Source organism: Dermacentor variabilis, chromosome 6 (genome assembly GCF_050947875.1).
Source record: "Dermacentor variabilis isolate Ectoservices chromosome 6, ASM5094787v1, whole genome shotgun sequence".
NCBI classification, from domain to species: domain Eukaryota; kingdom Metazoa; phylum Arthropoda; class Arachnida; order Ixodida; family Ixodidae; genus Dermacentor; species Dermacentor variabilis.
The window spans coordinates 116,368,823-116,385,634 of NC_134573.1; the positions used below are offsets into that span (position 1 = coordinate 116,368,823).

The 16,812-nt window shown below is 47.6% G+C and overlaps 1 protein-coding gene across 1 annotated transcript; it reads right to left on the minus strand.

Annotated features, from left to right (window-relative positions):
- Window positions 1-819: 819 nt before the first annotated feature.
- LOC142585077 (uncharacterized) lies at window positions 820-6,108 on the minus strand. The gene has a single exon (XM_075695566.1). It carries the CDS (start codon window positions 5,671-5,673, stop codon window positions 4,024-4,026), a length of 1,650 nt encoding a protein of 549 aa, XP_075551681.1. The 5' UTR covers window positions 5,674-6,108; the 3' UTR covers window positions 820-4,023.
- Between the last annotated feature and the right edge of the window lie 10,704 nt (window positions 6,109-16,812).

The following is a 16,812-nucleotide window of genomic DNA, read 5'->3' on the forward strand; positions in this document are numbered from 1 at the left end:
TTTGGGAAAGATTTTCCAAAAATTTTGGGAAAGATTACCAATAAGAACAACAAATTTTGCCCTGTTGTCTGCTTCGCTTATTCAGGTTATTTTACAAAATTCACGATGACAACCGAGTATAACATTGCTCGATTTTTTAATTACGTCCACGCTGTTTACGTTACGTGTAACAAGCAAGAAATTAGCGAAAACTGGCGCACCACAACAGCAGCTCTTGAATCATTTTCGATGAGTGTGAGAGAGATTTCTTTACCCTCTAGAGGTAGAGGTAACGCAGCATATTAGAGGATCCTGCTGCGTTGAATACTATTGAAATTAGCAGCAGGTGTACATGCCGAGATTGTTCCCAGCAGTTCAAAAGCAATTATAACTTTACTTCTTAACACACACCCATCCTGTTCCTTCATTTTAAACAGAGCTAAGACGGCTAAACTACGCAGTTTTGTAACGGTATACAATGTGCTAGCTCATTACGTGCTAGCGCAAGCATAACACATAAAAAGGTATAATAAATGACAGTGCGTGCTTAAACCTACAACCTTTCAAACAGACTTGCTGTCACGGTATGTTTCGCATAATGACACGTTGGAAACGGCTGCGCCCCTGTGGCTGGGCAAAAAAAAAGCACAATTTCTTCGTCATAACTGCCGCAAACAACCACGGCTTGCCTGCGTATAGTGCTCAACGAAAAACCTGCTTCAATTGATAAAGCGGCATGCATTTTCAACTTACGCCTTTTCGAAGTGAATAGAGTGCCTAAGGTTAAAAAACTAGGCGCTCGGTAAGAAAGGATCACATAGCCAGTAGGCTACGAAAGCATTCAGTTAAGAAAGCATAAGCATTTATTGCCTAATGATGCGCTGAAACTGGTCCGTAAAATTACAATCACCCACATTACGAGATGCAGCCCTGAGCTTCTCGGTGCCATTCTTTCGAGGCCTGACAAAAATTCGTTACCCTTGAATGATTTCACCGCATTTTGTTACCCAGTTTGACAATGACGCAGTCGTTTAACTTTGGAAGTACGTATTTTTTCTGAGTAGCAGCAATTTCAGAACCGGCCAAGTAACGCGTTTCGTAGCTATATGAACAGGGAGAAGACTTCGGCATTCAACACTGCAGCCGTAGATGTGAACACAGGCTTTAAGTACAAGTTGTAGTCCGAGATAAATTTAGCTTTCCTATGTTCAAAGCACGGACATTTTAGCATTCCACGGTCTGGGTCACCCGTCGTAAAGACGCTTGCGCAGGCTCTTTCTGGCCTTAAGCCCGTAGAGCTGAAGGTTATTTTAGTGCGGAAACCGGAAGAAGCCTGGCAAAAGCTCTAGCTTTCTGGCCGACCTCGTAATCCTTATCTTCTAAGTTTTATGGTCGGCTCACGTATTTTGAACGGATCCGCGGTTTCGAACGTTGCACCCAAGAGTAAAATTACAAATGTGAAAGAAAAAAAAATCTAATAAAAGTGCCCTTGAGTTGGTGGGAAGGAGTGTGGAAACGCGTTCTGGAGTCACATATCTTGAAGTTTACGGATGCAAACGTCGTTAGAAGCAGGAAATTCGGAAAACATCTGAAAAGGACTGAAGAAAACAGAATGTTGTCAGTCGCAGTAGCTTGTGCCGAGGTCAGCGGCACCATGACATGGGAGTGCGTCATGCTGTTCTTAATAACGCCTATAATGGCCGTCAGGAGCATAACAATTTAGGGCCCGTATTCGCAAAGCCTTTAGTATGCTCCAGGACTTCATAAGTACCGGCGTTGGCCAATTATAACAGCACACGTATTGCTCTCGAGGGCGCCCTGTCAATGAGCGTTTTTTCGTGAGAAGCTGATATTGTTGACCTGATTTGACGTTTCAGCACATTGCAGCTAGTGCCAGCAAAGGTTGTTTAACATTTACAACCTCCGTTTTTTTAAATAGTTCTGTCGCCTAGCTTACGGTCCTAACGTGCGGCAGCCGTAGATGCAACTAGTGTGTGTGTATGTGTGTGCGTGTTTGTGTGTGTGTGCATGTACGTGTGTATGTATGTGTGCGCCTCCTTCTGGTCCTACGTCTTGGTTTTTAATGGTTCCTTTGTCGATTCGAATAACTAAGCTTGCCATGAAGTACATCGTTAATGCGGCGTTAAAATCGCGTTACGGAACACATGTCGTGTTCTTAGTTCTTCAAATGTTCTTTAAAATTCGTAAGGCGTGCTGTTGCCCACATTGGCCAGGAAAGAGTTCGAATCAGTGCAGAGGAAAATGATAGTTAGCGAATCCCGCCATCCAGCATTTTTCTTAAAGGTGAGGCAGTATTCAGCTTAGCTGTTGTCTACATGTATAACTGAAAACGGTCGATTGCGCATCTTGATAAGAAAGCTCGACAAGAAAGCATTGCATATTGTTAGAATTCCATAATTCCTGTAAACGAATAGCCTTAAATTGTTGAGAAAGTGTTGACGTTTGTGGTTTTATGCTGGTTGGTTATAATACTTCTTAGCCACATGCACAGTTTTGGACCCACGGCAATGACTCACACCATCGAAAATAGACAGATAGCAATCTGGTTATCGAAATAAAACTAGAACATGCATCGATAAGTGTTAATACACTGCTAAAGTTCTACAATGACACATGTTGTAGAAAGCCTATTACTAATAGCCAACGAAATGGCTGCATGTGTCACCCCCCCCCCTCTTTAGGGGCCCATGACGTCAGTTCAGTCGATCTTCTATACAACTTTCCAGTCCTCGTCTCAACTTATCCAGCTCCTCCTGATTCAGGCGTACGCATTCACCCGACTTTTCGTTGCCATCACTCCGAGAGCACTCTTATATCTAAGGGCATCTAAGCGTCAACTTGCTCTTCAATCAATATGCTGCATATTTCATCCTTCAAAACAAATCCTTCTCAATTAAGTGCTAGTTGGGCCATTCCACCAATGACTAGTGATCGACCTTGATCAGATGAAATCGCAATCAATTTGTAAGCGATCACACGAGCTTTGAGCGAAGCTCTCAATGCTAGCTCAGAATCACTGCGAAATCAGCCAGCGCGACTACAGTGGGACTCCAAAGGACAATTGCATTCTAATTGTTTCCTGACGGAAATAAAACGTTAAGATTGTTCACGGTGTCTTTCTGTTCGTTCCTATGCGTTCGATGCCAAAGAAAATAAAACGCAAGAGAAAGCAATTATGATCACCTTCAAACAATGGCTACGTTATCAATGACTGTTAGGTAATTTAGCCTACACTTCCGAGCTTGAACAGTCAGTAATCGATGAACAGCCAATGCGCTTGAAGGTCCATCTAGTTCACAGCATTTGCTTGGTTCCCTGAATAACGCGTCAGGAAATGTGACCAGTCTGGTTTCAAGGAAGTGTCTTACTATTTTTCAGGGTTATTTCATGAATCACTAGCACATCCACACAGTATTAGAAAGTTGGTCAGTTGGCCAGACACACACGAACAAAACAGGCTGACGGATGTTACAATATAACAAAAGCTCAACGAAGTGTTCCTCAGTCTTCATCATTCGCACCGCCTTCACGTGAACCAGAATTTTGTTCACGCACAAAAATAAAGCCACTGCTATTAAAACACAGCGCATTGTGTTAAGCCTGTGGCTTGGTCCATTCGGAGCCCGGGAACAAGTCAGCAGAATCCGTGGGCAGTACCACAGGAAGGATCACCAGCGATGACACTTAATCCCCAGGGCACCTTAAGGCTGTGAGGTGCAATCCACCAATCATGCGTATATCCATATCTGCACACCTCTGTGTGTTCAGCCAGGATCGGTGCCACTCTGTCAGATAAAGTACGTCACACAAAAGCACCACAAGCGAATAAAAAAACGCACACGCTGAGGACACAGTGGCACTTCGCACACAAGCACCGAGCGGCTGCTTATCATGGCATCCATCCAGCAGTAGTGTACCAGGATCTGCGTCGGTCGAGTGCGCAGTCCACGAATCTTCCACGAGGAATGGATGGAGAACGTGCCTTGATGTGGAACTCCAACAAAATTGTCCCACTTTATTTTTTTACCAAGCGTAGTTCTTGGACGAAGCCTTCTTTCTGGTAAAGTTTGTGTCCGGCGTTACTGGCCTGTGAGACGGGCCTCCGTAGCCACCATTGTCCCTTAAGTCCAAGTCGCCCACGAGCTGAGCGAGCTCCCTGTCCTTCTTGTCTATGCCGGAAGGTCCAGGATCACCGTTGCCTTCGGGTCCGCCATTCAGAAAATGCAGGTTAGCCAAGCTGTTGGACCTCGATCGGTGTTCCTGCCGGATGGAGTAGGAAAAGGCGCGCTCGTTTAGGTGGCCTTTCCTGCGGTAGATGCCCGTGTTGAACGGAGACTCGGTGTCCCCTCCCGCGGAGTCATCATGGTGGCCGTTGCTGCGGCGGTGCTCCTTGCCGGGCTTCGAGGAAGACGGGTGCTCGCCGTTTCCCCTGTGCTTGCCTCCGTGAGGCCGTGGTGCCGTGCTATAGTTTTGTATGAAGTACTGCTCGTGGGGATACATGCCCGGCTGGTATGAAGCGGTTGGGCTCATGGCTCGCACGGCAGGTATGTACGAGGGCTCCTCGGCGCTGTACAGCATGGGCCTCTCAGGAGGCCTGCGCATCCGCTCCGAGTGAATCATCATGGGGGGCGGTGGATGGTTGCCGCTGTAGCCCGATATAACACTGTACCCGTTAAGGTGAGGGGGAGGTGGCATGGTCGGGAGCTGCTGCTGCTGCGGGGAGGAATTGGACGAGGACTTGGACTTCGATTTCTTCTTTGACTTCGAGCTCTCCTTATGACCGTTCATCTTGCTCGTGGCGGGAGGCGGAAGCGGTGGCAACGGTGGCGGCGGTGGTCGAGAGGGAATGGCGAGCTGCCGAGGCCGAGACGACTTGTTGGGCCCAGTGGCCGTTGACTGGACGCTCCTAAGTGTTCCGCTGGTGTCCATGTAGACGAGCTCTCTGGGAGCCGGCCCCGTCCAGACTTTGTAGTTTCCCTCGTCGTCTTCTGTGTCGTCGTCGAGTAAGATGGAACCACCGTTCGCGTGCGGCACGCCGTTGCTGGTGGAAGGGTCGGCCTGCTGGTGACGCCATGCTTCGACCTTCTGCACGGTGTCCAGGCCGACTACAGACTGAGCTCGCCGTGGCGGCCCGTCTAGCACGTAAGGGTTCTCTTCCAACTGCTTGGCGTACGTACAGTCTGCGTACGCGTGGAAGCAGCAACGTACGAGAGCGTTGGCCGCGGCCTCCTTCTTGCAGATGAACGCATGGCACTCGAGCACCTTGATGCCCGTGGTCCTCCTCAATATGCACGCGAACAAGGGTGGCTGTTGTGGTCCTGCGTGCCTCGCAAACGGACTGTCCAGTGGCAGGAACTTCTCCACGCGTTCGGAGCCGCTCGAACCAGGCACCACGACATGGCGAACGGCTGCACAGTAATGCAGCGTTTCGATAGGGAAAAAACGCACGTGTTGACGCAGGGACTCATCGACGTTCTCCAGAAGGAGCCCGTTGCTCCAAACGCTGAGCCACGAGTCAATGCCTCGAGCAGAAACAGGCCCCTGGTCCGGGTAAAGCTCGCGCAGGGGCTCCTGGATGCCCTGAAGGCCGTCCTTAGTGATGTGAGGGACGGCCGAACCTAGGTATAGGACCCGGCAGCGACAGATAGGCGTTGTCGAAGCGTTGTGGGCCATCGTCGAAACACGATCCGTGCGCGTCGAACTTTCAAAACGCCGCAACGCGCCTCGCGGCGCAAAGCGTCACGACGGCGGCGCACACACACCCTCACGGACGCCTCGATAATCCATGGAGGGCACTCGCCGACGAACCCTTGTTCCGGTCCAGCCTTGCACGGCGCAATCACGGCGAAGGTTCGCTTACGCGCTGTAATCCAAATAGAACGCAGACGGCACAGAAAACGATTATGAAGTGACACTCGGTGTTCACACACAGGTGCACTGGGTATCTCGCACTCGTTGACACAAGCCAACTAGAGCCCAACCGTAGGCGAACCTTCTGGGCTTCCTCGTCGGACGACGGCGTCGCGCGGCTGAGACACCTTCGTGACCGCTGCGTGGTACCGCTCGCGGCAGGCAGCGCAGAGCAGGGCAGGCGAGAGACCCCCCAACCCCCTTGCCACCCCCCTTCCTCGCATCCGGAGCGCGTGTAACGCTCGTCGTCATTGGTTGAGAGGCACCCTTTGTGACTACGCGGTCCAATGAAGGAGAGCGTTACGGCGGCGCCGACCTGGCTTCCTGCTGTACACAACCGACGTCCATCTTGTAGCTGCTCAGGAATGCCGCCACAAAGAAATCAGAAACCGGTTTCGGCTTCGGGGTGCGAGGGATGAACTCTCCCTCCCCCCCTCCCTATTTCGCCTCGCTCACCTGCCTCCGTCGAAACGACGAGAGGGGGAGGAGGTGGTTGCGGAACGCAGCGCTAGCCAGCTGATGGGTAGCCTCTCCGCCATTTCTCTCTCTCCCCCCACCTTGTCGGAAGGTTCGTCTCTCACACCTGGGGCTGAGTTGCATTCGGGTCCTCTCGCTTTGCAACAGGAGGCACTGCCGCCGGCGCAAGAAGCCAACAAGCGGCGCCTCTTACCGCGTTCCCCGTACGCTCAGTCAGCACCATGAATGGGCCCGCGTCTTGTTTCTTCTTCACGCGCAGCTCTCTGCATTACCTCAAGGAAAGCTTTTGAGGCAGAATGTCGGATGCTCATGTAGTCGCACGATCGTTGGCTGCTTAAGAAGGCGCTTTCCAGCAAGCTGTATGCAAGGTCGAACGAAGTTCATTGCTTTGTAAATCATGTAAGCCAAAAATAGGAACAATTCTTGTACACTAGGTGTGGACAGTCCGCTCTATACCGCTGGAAGCTGGCTCTTCGGTGCCACCGATCGTCCATAGTTACTTATGCAATGTTTCGTATTTGTGCTCAGAAGATTCTGTAGTTCTTATTCCGCATTTCTGTGCCTTCTAAAATTATTTTATTTCCCGTTTCATGCAGAATCATATATCGGACTAAATTACTTGTCGCTCCCTTTCGTGATCTTGCGCTTTCACACAATTGTAACTCATTTTCAAATATGCTTATGTCGCCACTTCAGTACACTGAATTCTTCTGCGCGAATATCAGCGTAAAGGGGCTTTTAAAGTAAAGGCTACGGAGACATCGCCGAGCTCATTCGCGCTGCAGGAGCCCGCAACATGCAGGATGCCCTTGAAACACCACTAAGCCATTATGAGAGTGCTACATTTGCTGGTCAAACGCTCAACACTTCTGGAATTCATGCGAATGGGACCGAAACTGCCATAGAGCATGCGGATGGTGACGCGGTGTGTTAAATGCTTCTCATTAAGCGGTTAAAGTACAGAGGCAACGTAACCGGACTCGAGTGCATTCGCTTTGATTGAGTTATCTGAATTCAATTCATTCGATGCTACAGCACTTCCTTGCCGTAGCTGTAAACCATAATTGACTTCAGCGCTCTTTAAATATATTTAGTAATGTCCTTGCGCCGTGTTAACAAAGGTCATTGTTACACGTACAAGTCTTCAGAAAACTTGAACCGTAATGTAACACTTAAATAATTCAACCAACACAACGTGTATGAGTATGAATTCCGAATTTAGCAGAAATTGCGTCATCGTTCCAACTCCTCCAACTGTAATTCGTTTCTAATGGGCACGGAGTTCGCACTCGCGCAAGAATGTGACGATAGAAAAGCCAAACCTTGGTCTGTGACATCATACTTTTCAACAGTGCCATGGACGAATAGCATGAAGCAGCCAAAGTATATTGAAATCAATTCTGCCATTTTTTTTATTTCTTAAGAAAGCTTCAGCAATGTAGCTACTTGTTATATACATTTATATATATGCGGTCTAATTTATTTCTTTGCATGAGCTTGCGTTTTGGTAATGTCGAATGTTATTCGTTATTTTTGTTGAGCACAGGACCCTTCTCAAATGACCAGAAAGTTCAAAGATGAAGTCAACGCCGACCGCAAACTTTCCCCACCGGCACGGGGGCCCTTGTTCACAAGGCTTCTTCTGTACGGGTGCCAACAAGTCTAGTTAATATTTACGAATGAGATAATGCGATAGGCATTGGTTTTACCTTTCGCTAAGATTAATCTCCACCAGACGAATTTTCGGCAAGTGCCTGACTTCATGATCAGAAACTTTTCAAAAAACAGGCGGGCTGACAAAATTTCCTGGAATTTCTGCCCCGTTGTGGCAAACGTTTCGCACCTTTTCAGAAGTAATTGTAGCTTGGGGGTCCTTTCCTTCACACTGCCAGTACGTTCAACATATTTTAATGGAATCAAGTCAATTAAATCAGTGACAACCTTATCGGCAAGTTTTTTGTCTCGCGGTCAATCATTTCATTAGTGAAAAGGAGCGTGCTACCCCGCAGCCGTTCGAGGCAAACGCTCGAAACGCCTCCATCTGGCTCTTTTATCCTTTATTTCATTTCCCAGAAATTTCCTGCGCAAGGCCGACATTTGTTTTCATCCCGCGCACTCTGCCCAAGCGTCTCCGTGCCGGCGTCTCGCCCACGCTTGAGACGCGCTAACCGTCTAGGAACCCCGTCACGTTCGACCTTGAAATGAACGAGCCGCTACCACGCACACCTTCCCTGGGCTACCTCCAGACTTATTTTCTGCCCACAGGGAAAGTTCTGCGGGATCTTGTCTCGCCTTTTCTTTTTTTCTGCATTGTACGTGTTGTCCTCTTTGAGATTCAACTTGGCGGAGCTCTTTCTTGCACAAAAAAAAATTAAATTAAAATAAAGCCATTATAACTATATCGGCTCTTTGCTGGGCATACTAGCGGGTGAGCTCGTCGAATACTTCGGCGTACACTACCCCCAGCACTGCAGTTTGAGTAGTAGCTGACATAAAGTTAAAGAACTTTATAGTTAATGTGCAGGAGTGAGTTTTGGGTGCTTATTCACAAAAAATAAAAGAAGCTATGACGTGAAAAACTGTTCGTAAGAGGAGCTGTGAGCCAATCAGAATGCGATAAACGACATTAGCGAAGGCAGCTGGCCAATGGCAAAAAGTGGAAAGATTGTGAATTCGTGCCCCAAGTCATTTCGCCTACGCCGCCTACGCTATTTCTTCTATACGTTAAGGTTCCTTTAGTCCGCGTACAAGCCGATATTGATCACAGTGTTCAAAACGCTTTAGCATCTGCAGAGCTTCCCAGACTCTGCCACTAGCAATCTCCGCAGTGTATTTGTTGGATGATTGATTTATGCCATTTTCCCAAAGGAACGCACGACGGGTTAGTGAGATGCCACAGTGGAGGGCTCAGAATTAACTCTCACGACTTAGCACATTTGGAAGTACAAAATCAGGTAATAGGGTTTGTTGAACCACTTCGTTAACAAAGAACCTTTGTGATTGGCTGGTTTTATTTCTTTGGTTTCTTTGGTTTTGTCACTTGTTATGGGCAGTCTCATGCATGCCGTTTTCAGCATTTGGTCGGTGAATGCACGTAGTAGCAATTGGAAATGTTCTGCCCTCGTAAACGTTGTTGCCACAATGAACATAATGAAAGCATGTTAATTAGAACATCGTGAGATCGCAATACACGCATACATATTAGGTAAGTAGCTCCCAAAATTTTCGTTTCCTAAAAAAATTAAATTATGGAGTTTTACGAGCCAAAACCACGATCCGATTATGAGGCACGCCGTAATGGGAGACTCCGGAAATTTGGACCCCTTGGGGTTCTTTAACGCGCACCAAAATCCAAGCAAACGGGCGCTTTCACTTTTCTCACCGCCTGTAATAAAAGAAAGGACCTTCATGTTCGTGAAACACGTTTGTTCGCTGGACTGACCGACGTTAAGCATTGTCACGTTAGAAGCAGTGATTTACCTATCATTACCGCCCGCGAAAAATTTCCAAGTAGGAGCGTTTCAGAGCTACGAAACAAAACTTATTGATTCTGTTCTCGCACCTGCGTCTGTGTTCACCGACGTTCCTTTACTAATCGCGGTTACCCTCTGCATCCATTCCTCCTTGTGTTACTGTCGTACTCTTCGAGCTCGCGCTCACCTCACCGTCACGTGCACGCAACCATACGCGCATGACCGCTCATTAACACCATGCAATCGCTATACCCAAATGAGCGCGGGAACCAATGAGACGCCCATAACTGTGAGGCTTGTGCACTCCGAAGTTGTTTCACACATGTTTCAACATTTAAATGCGGCGCGCTGTGGTTAGTAAAACCGCGGTTTACAGCTGCACCGCTAGATGGCACGTAAAGCAAACGCTAAACAAATCGCACAAAGCGCGACATCTAGCGACGATGTAGAGCACCACTGCGTCACTTGCCACTCGGGCACGAAGTTTAAATGTCGACAAGCACCTCGGGTGTTTACAAAAAGCTATACGCAAGAACTGTTCATTAAAAAAAATGTTCGTTAGAGCGGGTATCATCCAGTGATGTTGTTGAAAATTATATTAGCGAAGGTAGCTGGCGAACGGCTCACAGATCTACACGAACGAGAAAGCTTGTGCATTCGACATCGGTTCTGTCTTATCACAGCCGACACGCCTCTTGCGGCATCTACTGCCGAGTTGACTTGCTGATGCAAAGATTGCTTTCGCGGAAGGCAGTAACTCGACCATAACTTTTGTTAGGGCAGCGAATACACCTACAATAAATGCTATTTGCCAAGTGAATGTCATGTCGTTCTCGAAATACCTTCTACTTATTTTGTAAGATGGAAGTGCAATTCCCCGGGCATAGATGCTTTCTTGTGATAACGTGTGAGAACAAATTATATTACGCAAAGGTCCGATATAGCAAAAGTGCGACTGAAGTTTCTACTTTATTTCAGAGGCTTGAAGACAGAACGCAGCATGCAGTGTGCCTAAAGTGAGTGCAGCTGCTATGGTGCTTATCACGGCAAGTAAAATCTGTGAGCAGTGCTATGGGAACCACACGACTTGAGCTGAGATTTCAGCTGATGATGGTGATCAATTATTGTCATCTCCTTAGAAGGGATGATGACAAAGAGTCTCCCAGCCTTCTTGAGCTAGTCAGGTAATCTATACATGCTTATCATGGTTGCATTTTCCCTACATCTTTATCTTTTCTCTCTTCCTTATTACCTTTATATCTACTTTGAACAGTCGCCTATGCCTGTTAGAAATCGGGTCCTATCAATCTTTTTCTGGATGGATGGTTATTGGACAGATGTTATGAGCGTCCCCTTTGGAGCGGGGCGGTGGTTTGCGCCACCAAGCACTTGCTATTATACTGCCTAATGTTCTATCTAGGTTAAGCAATGAAAAAAGAAAACAAAAGCCTGATGAACTCCTACAACCAGATTTTTTTTGATCCCCTATTGCGAACTGTGCTTTCGTACGTCTCCGTTTTTTGTTGTTTCCCTACTTTTCTTCCACCACTCCTCCAATCGCAACATAACTAATGCCTATCGCGAACATGTTTACTTTTCCACTGCTCTCGCTGAACCCAAGGGCTTCAAGGAGGCCAGCGGTGCCTAAATCGACCGCTGGGCAGACGTCTTCACATTCTAATAAAACATGCTCCACCGTTTCCCTAGCTTTACCGCAGCAAGCACCTGCTTCCTCTTCCTTTTTATATTTCGCTTTATATGTGCGTGTTCTAAGGCATTCCGATCTCGCTTCGAAAAGTAACGAGCTCCCCTTTGAGTTATCATAAATTGTTTGTTTCCTGATTTCGTTTTTTCCTCTTAAGTAGTTACTCATGGCAGGTTTATTTTTTATTGCCGCCACCCATGAGATTATTTCAGCCTCTCTGACTTTCCGCTTGACGTTCTTTGTTGCTGTGTTGCCCCCTCTACAGGCCTATACTTGTTGGTAAGCTTCCTTGTTCTTTTCCTCCACTACGAATCAATGTTTTTCCTGTACAGATACCTCAACACTCTCTCAGCCCATTTACTTTCTTCCATATTCCTCAGTCGTTCTTCATACTCAATTTTACTGCGAGCTTCCCTCAATTCAAAACTAGTCCAGCCCATATCACCCTGCGCAGCTTCGTTTGTAGTTTTCCCGTGAGCGCCCAATGCGAGGCGACCCACTGACCTTTGGTTCCCATCGAGTCCTGATTGTATCCCTGATTTAGAGCAAACAACCGCATTTCCAAAAGTAAGTCCTGGAACCATTACACATTTCCACATAGCACCTCGTACCTATTGTATCCCCATAGCGCTCTGTGCTTCCATTACGGCTGCATTTCTCTTCCCCGTCACTGTTGTTGTTTGTTTATTTATTTATTTATTTATTTATCATACCCTCAAGGTACGGTTGTACATTGCAGAGGGGAGGGGCAAAGTAAGTAAATACAGAGGCAATCACAAAATAAGGAGGGAAGGCAAACAACATGGCAAAAAACATCGTATACAAAACAAGAATGGTAAATAGAAACTTGTGAGCGTGGCAAAAATACATGGCGGAACAAAATAAAGAAAGGAAAGAACATACGATATAAAAATACAAGCAATAATGTAAAGCAATGGCATAAAAGCAGTTATTATACAGAACAAGCAAACGCAACAATTATTTATAACATGAAGCTTTGAAGTGTGCTTTTAAAGTTATTGGTGTCAATAATGCTTGTAAGTAATGCGGGTAAGTTATTCCAATCTTTGCTCGTTTGGGGAAGAAATGAGTATGAAAAGCCGACGGTGTTGCAGTGCGGAATGTTTACCTTTTGGCGGTGGTCTATGCGAGATGAAATGTATGGTGGTGGTTGGACAAAGATAGAGCGTAAAGATGTGTTATGGTAGTAGATTTTATGGAAAAGACATATGCGAGATAGTTTTCTACGGGTTGATAACAGCGGGAGGTGAAGGAGAGCTTTCATGTTAGTGACACTCGCAGTTCTTTGGTAGTTGGTGAGAATGAAACGGGCTGATCGATTCTGTATTGCCTCTAGAGAGTGTATGAGGGTGTCATGACCGGGGTCCCATACTGATGACGCGAACTCTAGTTGTGGGCGAATGTAAGTTGTGTACAATAAGAGTTTTAGTGATGATGGTGCTTGAGAAAATTTTCGACGAAAGTATCCCAGCGTGCGAGTGGCCTTAGATGTTATGTGATCAATGTGAGTTTTCCAGGATAGATTGCTGGCAATGTGAACCCCCAAGTATCGATATGACGTTACACATTCTAGTGGGATGTTACTTAGCGTATAGGTGGGGCAGATGACGTTAGTACGAGAAATCCTCATAGTCTTACACTTTCTAATGTTTCTAATGTTCCTATGTTTCCATATTACCGTCGTTTATCCATATACCAAGGTATTTATATTCTCTTCCCCGAGATATTTCCTGGCCCTGTATCGCCACTGTCTGTTCACTGTTTTCATTGAATACCATAACATTATCTAACTCCAAATTTCAAACCTGCATTGTTGCCCTCCTGTCCACCTTCCTGTCTCACGCAAGTAGTTCGCGCCATCTGACGCCGTTTTACCGCAGTAAATACGACACAGCAGCCATTAAGGCCTTCTGTCACCAGAAGAGGGCCTACGCTGTCCAGCACATTCAACCGGTTAGAAAATTGGGCTTATTTCTTTCCGTTTTGTCAGAAAAAGCGTAAATGGGGCTATGTCTTCGTTCGTATTAATTCTATAAGATAGCTTCAAGTCGCGCTTTGTTCTTCTCGAAGTGTGTTTGAGCATGAACAACAACGGGGTTCGAGGTAAAGTACATTCGAGCGGCTTCATTTCTTGTTAGCCGCAACCATACAGCCTAGTGGAAATTAGCTGTTGTTTAACTGAAATGTAGAAATAAACATACAATAATAGTATGCGGGTTCGTTTTGTCGCATACCCAAATAGCTAAGAAAATAGCCGGTAGGATGGCCTGGTACACGGAGGAACACGGAGGGAGGAAACTGAGGAGAGGCCCTACCCCTTCCGCGCCCTAGGAGAAAAGTGTAGAGGAAGTGACGTAGTAGGCTCTCCTCTTTTTTGCTGATTTTTTAGTTCTTTGCCGTAGCGGCCACGCCTTTCGGGCCACAATGGCGGCTCTGTTTTGGTTCTGTGTGCTCAGACGTGTTGCTCCGTAGGTTTCGTACCGTGACAAAGGCGCCGTGCGGGCAGGTTTGCGTTGGTATCCGTGTTTTGTTGCGCTGCGTTATCTGAGCCGTGCTCTACCGGACGTTGCTGTGGCCAGGTGGGATAGGAGGAACTAAAGTTCGTGAAATGAACGCACATGCAATGCTCTACGTAATGTACCGCGCCACGGCAATGGCAACGGACGAAGGAATATCCGCGGGAAATTTTGCCCTCTTTGACGGAATCATGCTAACGGGCTAACGATTGTTTCGGGTCCGAGCAGCACGGTTACGCGCAGCGCGGCGTGGTTTCGCGAGAAATGTAAACGAGAGAGGAGAGCTGGCCCGATAGGCGGAGCAACGCCATGAGCAACGCCAACTTCCGGCTTCACTTTAGCTTCACAAAGAGTGAAGTCAGGGCCTCTCCTCAGTTTCCTTCCTCCTGAAGCTAAAGTGAAGTCGGAAGTTGGCCTTACTCACGGCGTTGCTCCGCCTATCGGGCCAGCTCTCCTCTCTTGTTTACATTTCTCGCGAAACCACGCCGCGCTGCGCGCAACCGTGCTGCACGGACCCGCACGCTCCGCAGCAAAACTAAACAATCGTTAGCAGGTTAGCATGATTCCGCCAAAGAGGGCAAAATTTCCCGCGGATATTCCTTCGTCCGTTGCCATTGCCGTGGCGCGGTACATTGCGTACAGCGTTGCATGCGCGTTCATTTCACGAACTTTAGTTCCTCCTATCCCACCTGGCCACAGCAACGTCCGGTAGAGCACGGCTCAGATAATGCAGCGCAACAAAACACGGATACCAACGCAAACCTGCCCGCACGGCGCCTTTGTCACGGTACGAAACCTACGGAGCAACACGTGTGAGCGCACAGAACCATAACAAAGCCGCCATTGTGGCCCGAAAGGCGGGGCCACTACAGCAAAGAAATAAAAAAACAGCACAACAAAGGAGAACCTACTACGTCATTTCCTCCACACTTTTCTCCTAGCGCGCGGAGGGGGTAGGGCCTCTCCTCAGTTTCCTTCCTCCATGGGGTAGGGCCTCTCCTCATGGCGTTTTTCACTGGTCGATCTGGAGCGTCCGCCGAAATCCTCGAGCGAGCGCTCGGGTTTCACAAATCCGAATCGGCCAGCGGAGCGCAAAAACGCTCCGCGGGCGATCGCCCAGGAAGTCTGCGTACACGTCGCACAAACCGGTTCCGGAAACCATGCCCCACTTCCGCTCTGTACGTTTCCACGGCAACCAAACTCGCCAGCCTCCGTGCGTAAGTTGACCGCGGCAGTCGCAGAGTCCGTCATTTCCATGTCGCGCCCGTAAGGATTGTGCGTGGGCAACGTGCATAGAAGGCTTCGTACTGCACCTGCGTCACCTCGTAATCGCTGTCGTCCGAGGTGCGTACGAACCGGGTACCGATTTCGCTTGAAGACGGAAGTGACGTGAGCTATTTCCGCCCGAATCCGCGCCTCGGCAGCGGAGCAAGTGGGAGCGATCCGGCGCGGAGCGAGTTGATCCGAAACGACCAGTGGAACGCGCGAACCCGCTCCAGATCGCCCAGTGAAATACGGATTCGTTGCCGCGGAGCAAGAAATCCTGCTCCGAATCGACCAGTGAAAAACGCCATCAGTTTCCTCCCTCCATGGCCTGATAGGTGAAGCAGCAGGCTACGCGTAACGCGGAAGATGCGGCGTCGGCTCCCACGTACTGCAGCAATTCATTTTTTTTTTGTTCCATTTCATTTGACCTAACTATTTCTACATTTCAACTCACATAATAATTAACTTCCCGTATGCTATCTTTGGCTTTATTGTATGTGCCCAATGGACAACAGGCAACCTTGGAAATCCTCCGGAACACGTTGCCGGACATAAAGAACGTCCGCAGGACATAAGAAAAAATTCCCTCGTCGTATTAATGGACGTCCGTAGGACAGTAAAACGCTAAAGAATTGCACGCCCTGTGCTGGTCCGACGGATGTTCAAAACGGATGTTCGGCGTGACTTGGCATGGCTGTAACTACCTGTTGTTCGGGTTGAGCTCTTCGATTCAGCGCTCTCTGAAAACTGAAATTTCCTTTTTTTTTTGTGCCTTGTAAATGACACCCAGCTATAGCACTTTTGTATTTTCTTCGTGCTATGTATTTGACTGAAGACCTCTGCCGTATGAAACGCTCACGTTTCTTTTCCTTTTTTTTTAAAGAACGCGAATTTTCTACTGTAGTGTCACTGCACCTTTGCAAGTATATCACGTGCGCAGTCCAGTGATAGGGTTATGTATGGGAGCGTTATGCTACTAAATATGATCGTCTAAACTTTATACCTCACCTCTTCGATTTTTTTTCTTTTTTTTTCTTTTACGTCAGCGCATGTATCTTTGGGGCAGCTCTCATGGTGGTCATGCAATGTAGTGTGCCATCAAGGATGAATGACGGTGAAGGACAGGACACGGGCGCTATCGATATGCCCTATATGCAATAATTCCATATGGAACATATAGGGTCCCACACTAAAACCCGTTTTTTCCATTTGTCATATGATGTTGTAGGATGTAGGTGTTATGAGGAATACGGTTTTTCCTTTTCTTTTCTTTTCTTTTTTTTTTTTACAGTAGTGTTGTGCGCTGTCTCTATAGTCTTCCAAAACTGCGGAATGCGAGCAGGTTGTCAGTCTTGCCATGCAAGCAATGATTTAAAGCGATGTGTGTATCAGGCGTAATAAATCAGTGAGCCACCCACGTAAATGTAATCTTTTACAGGGTTGT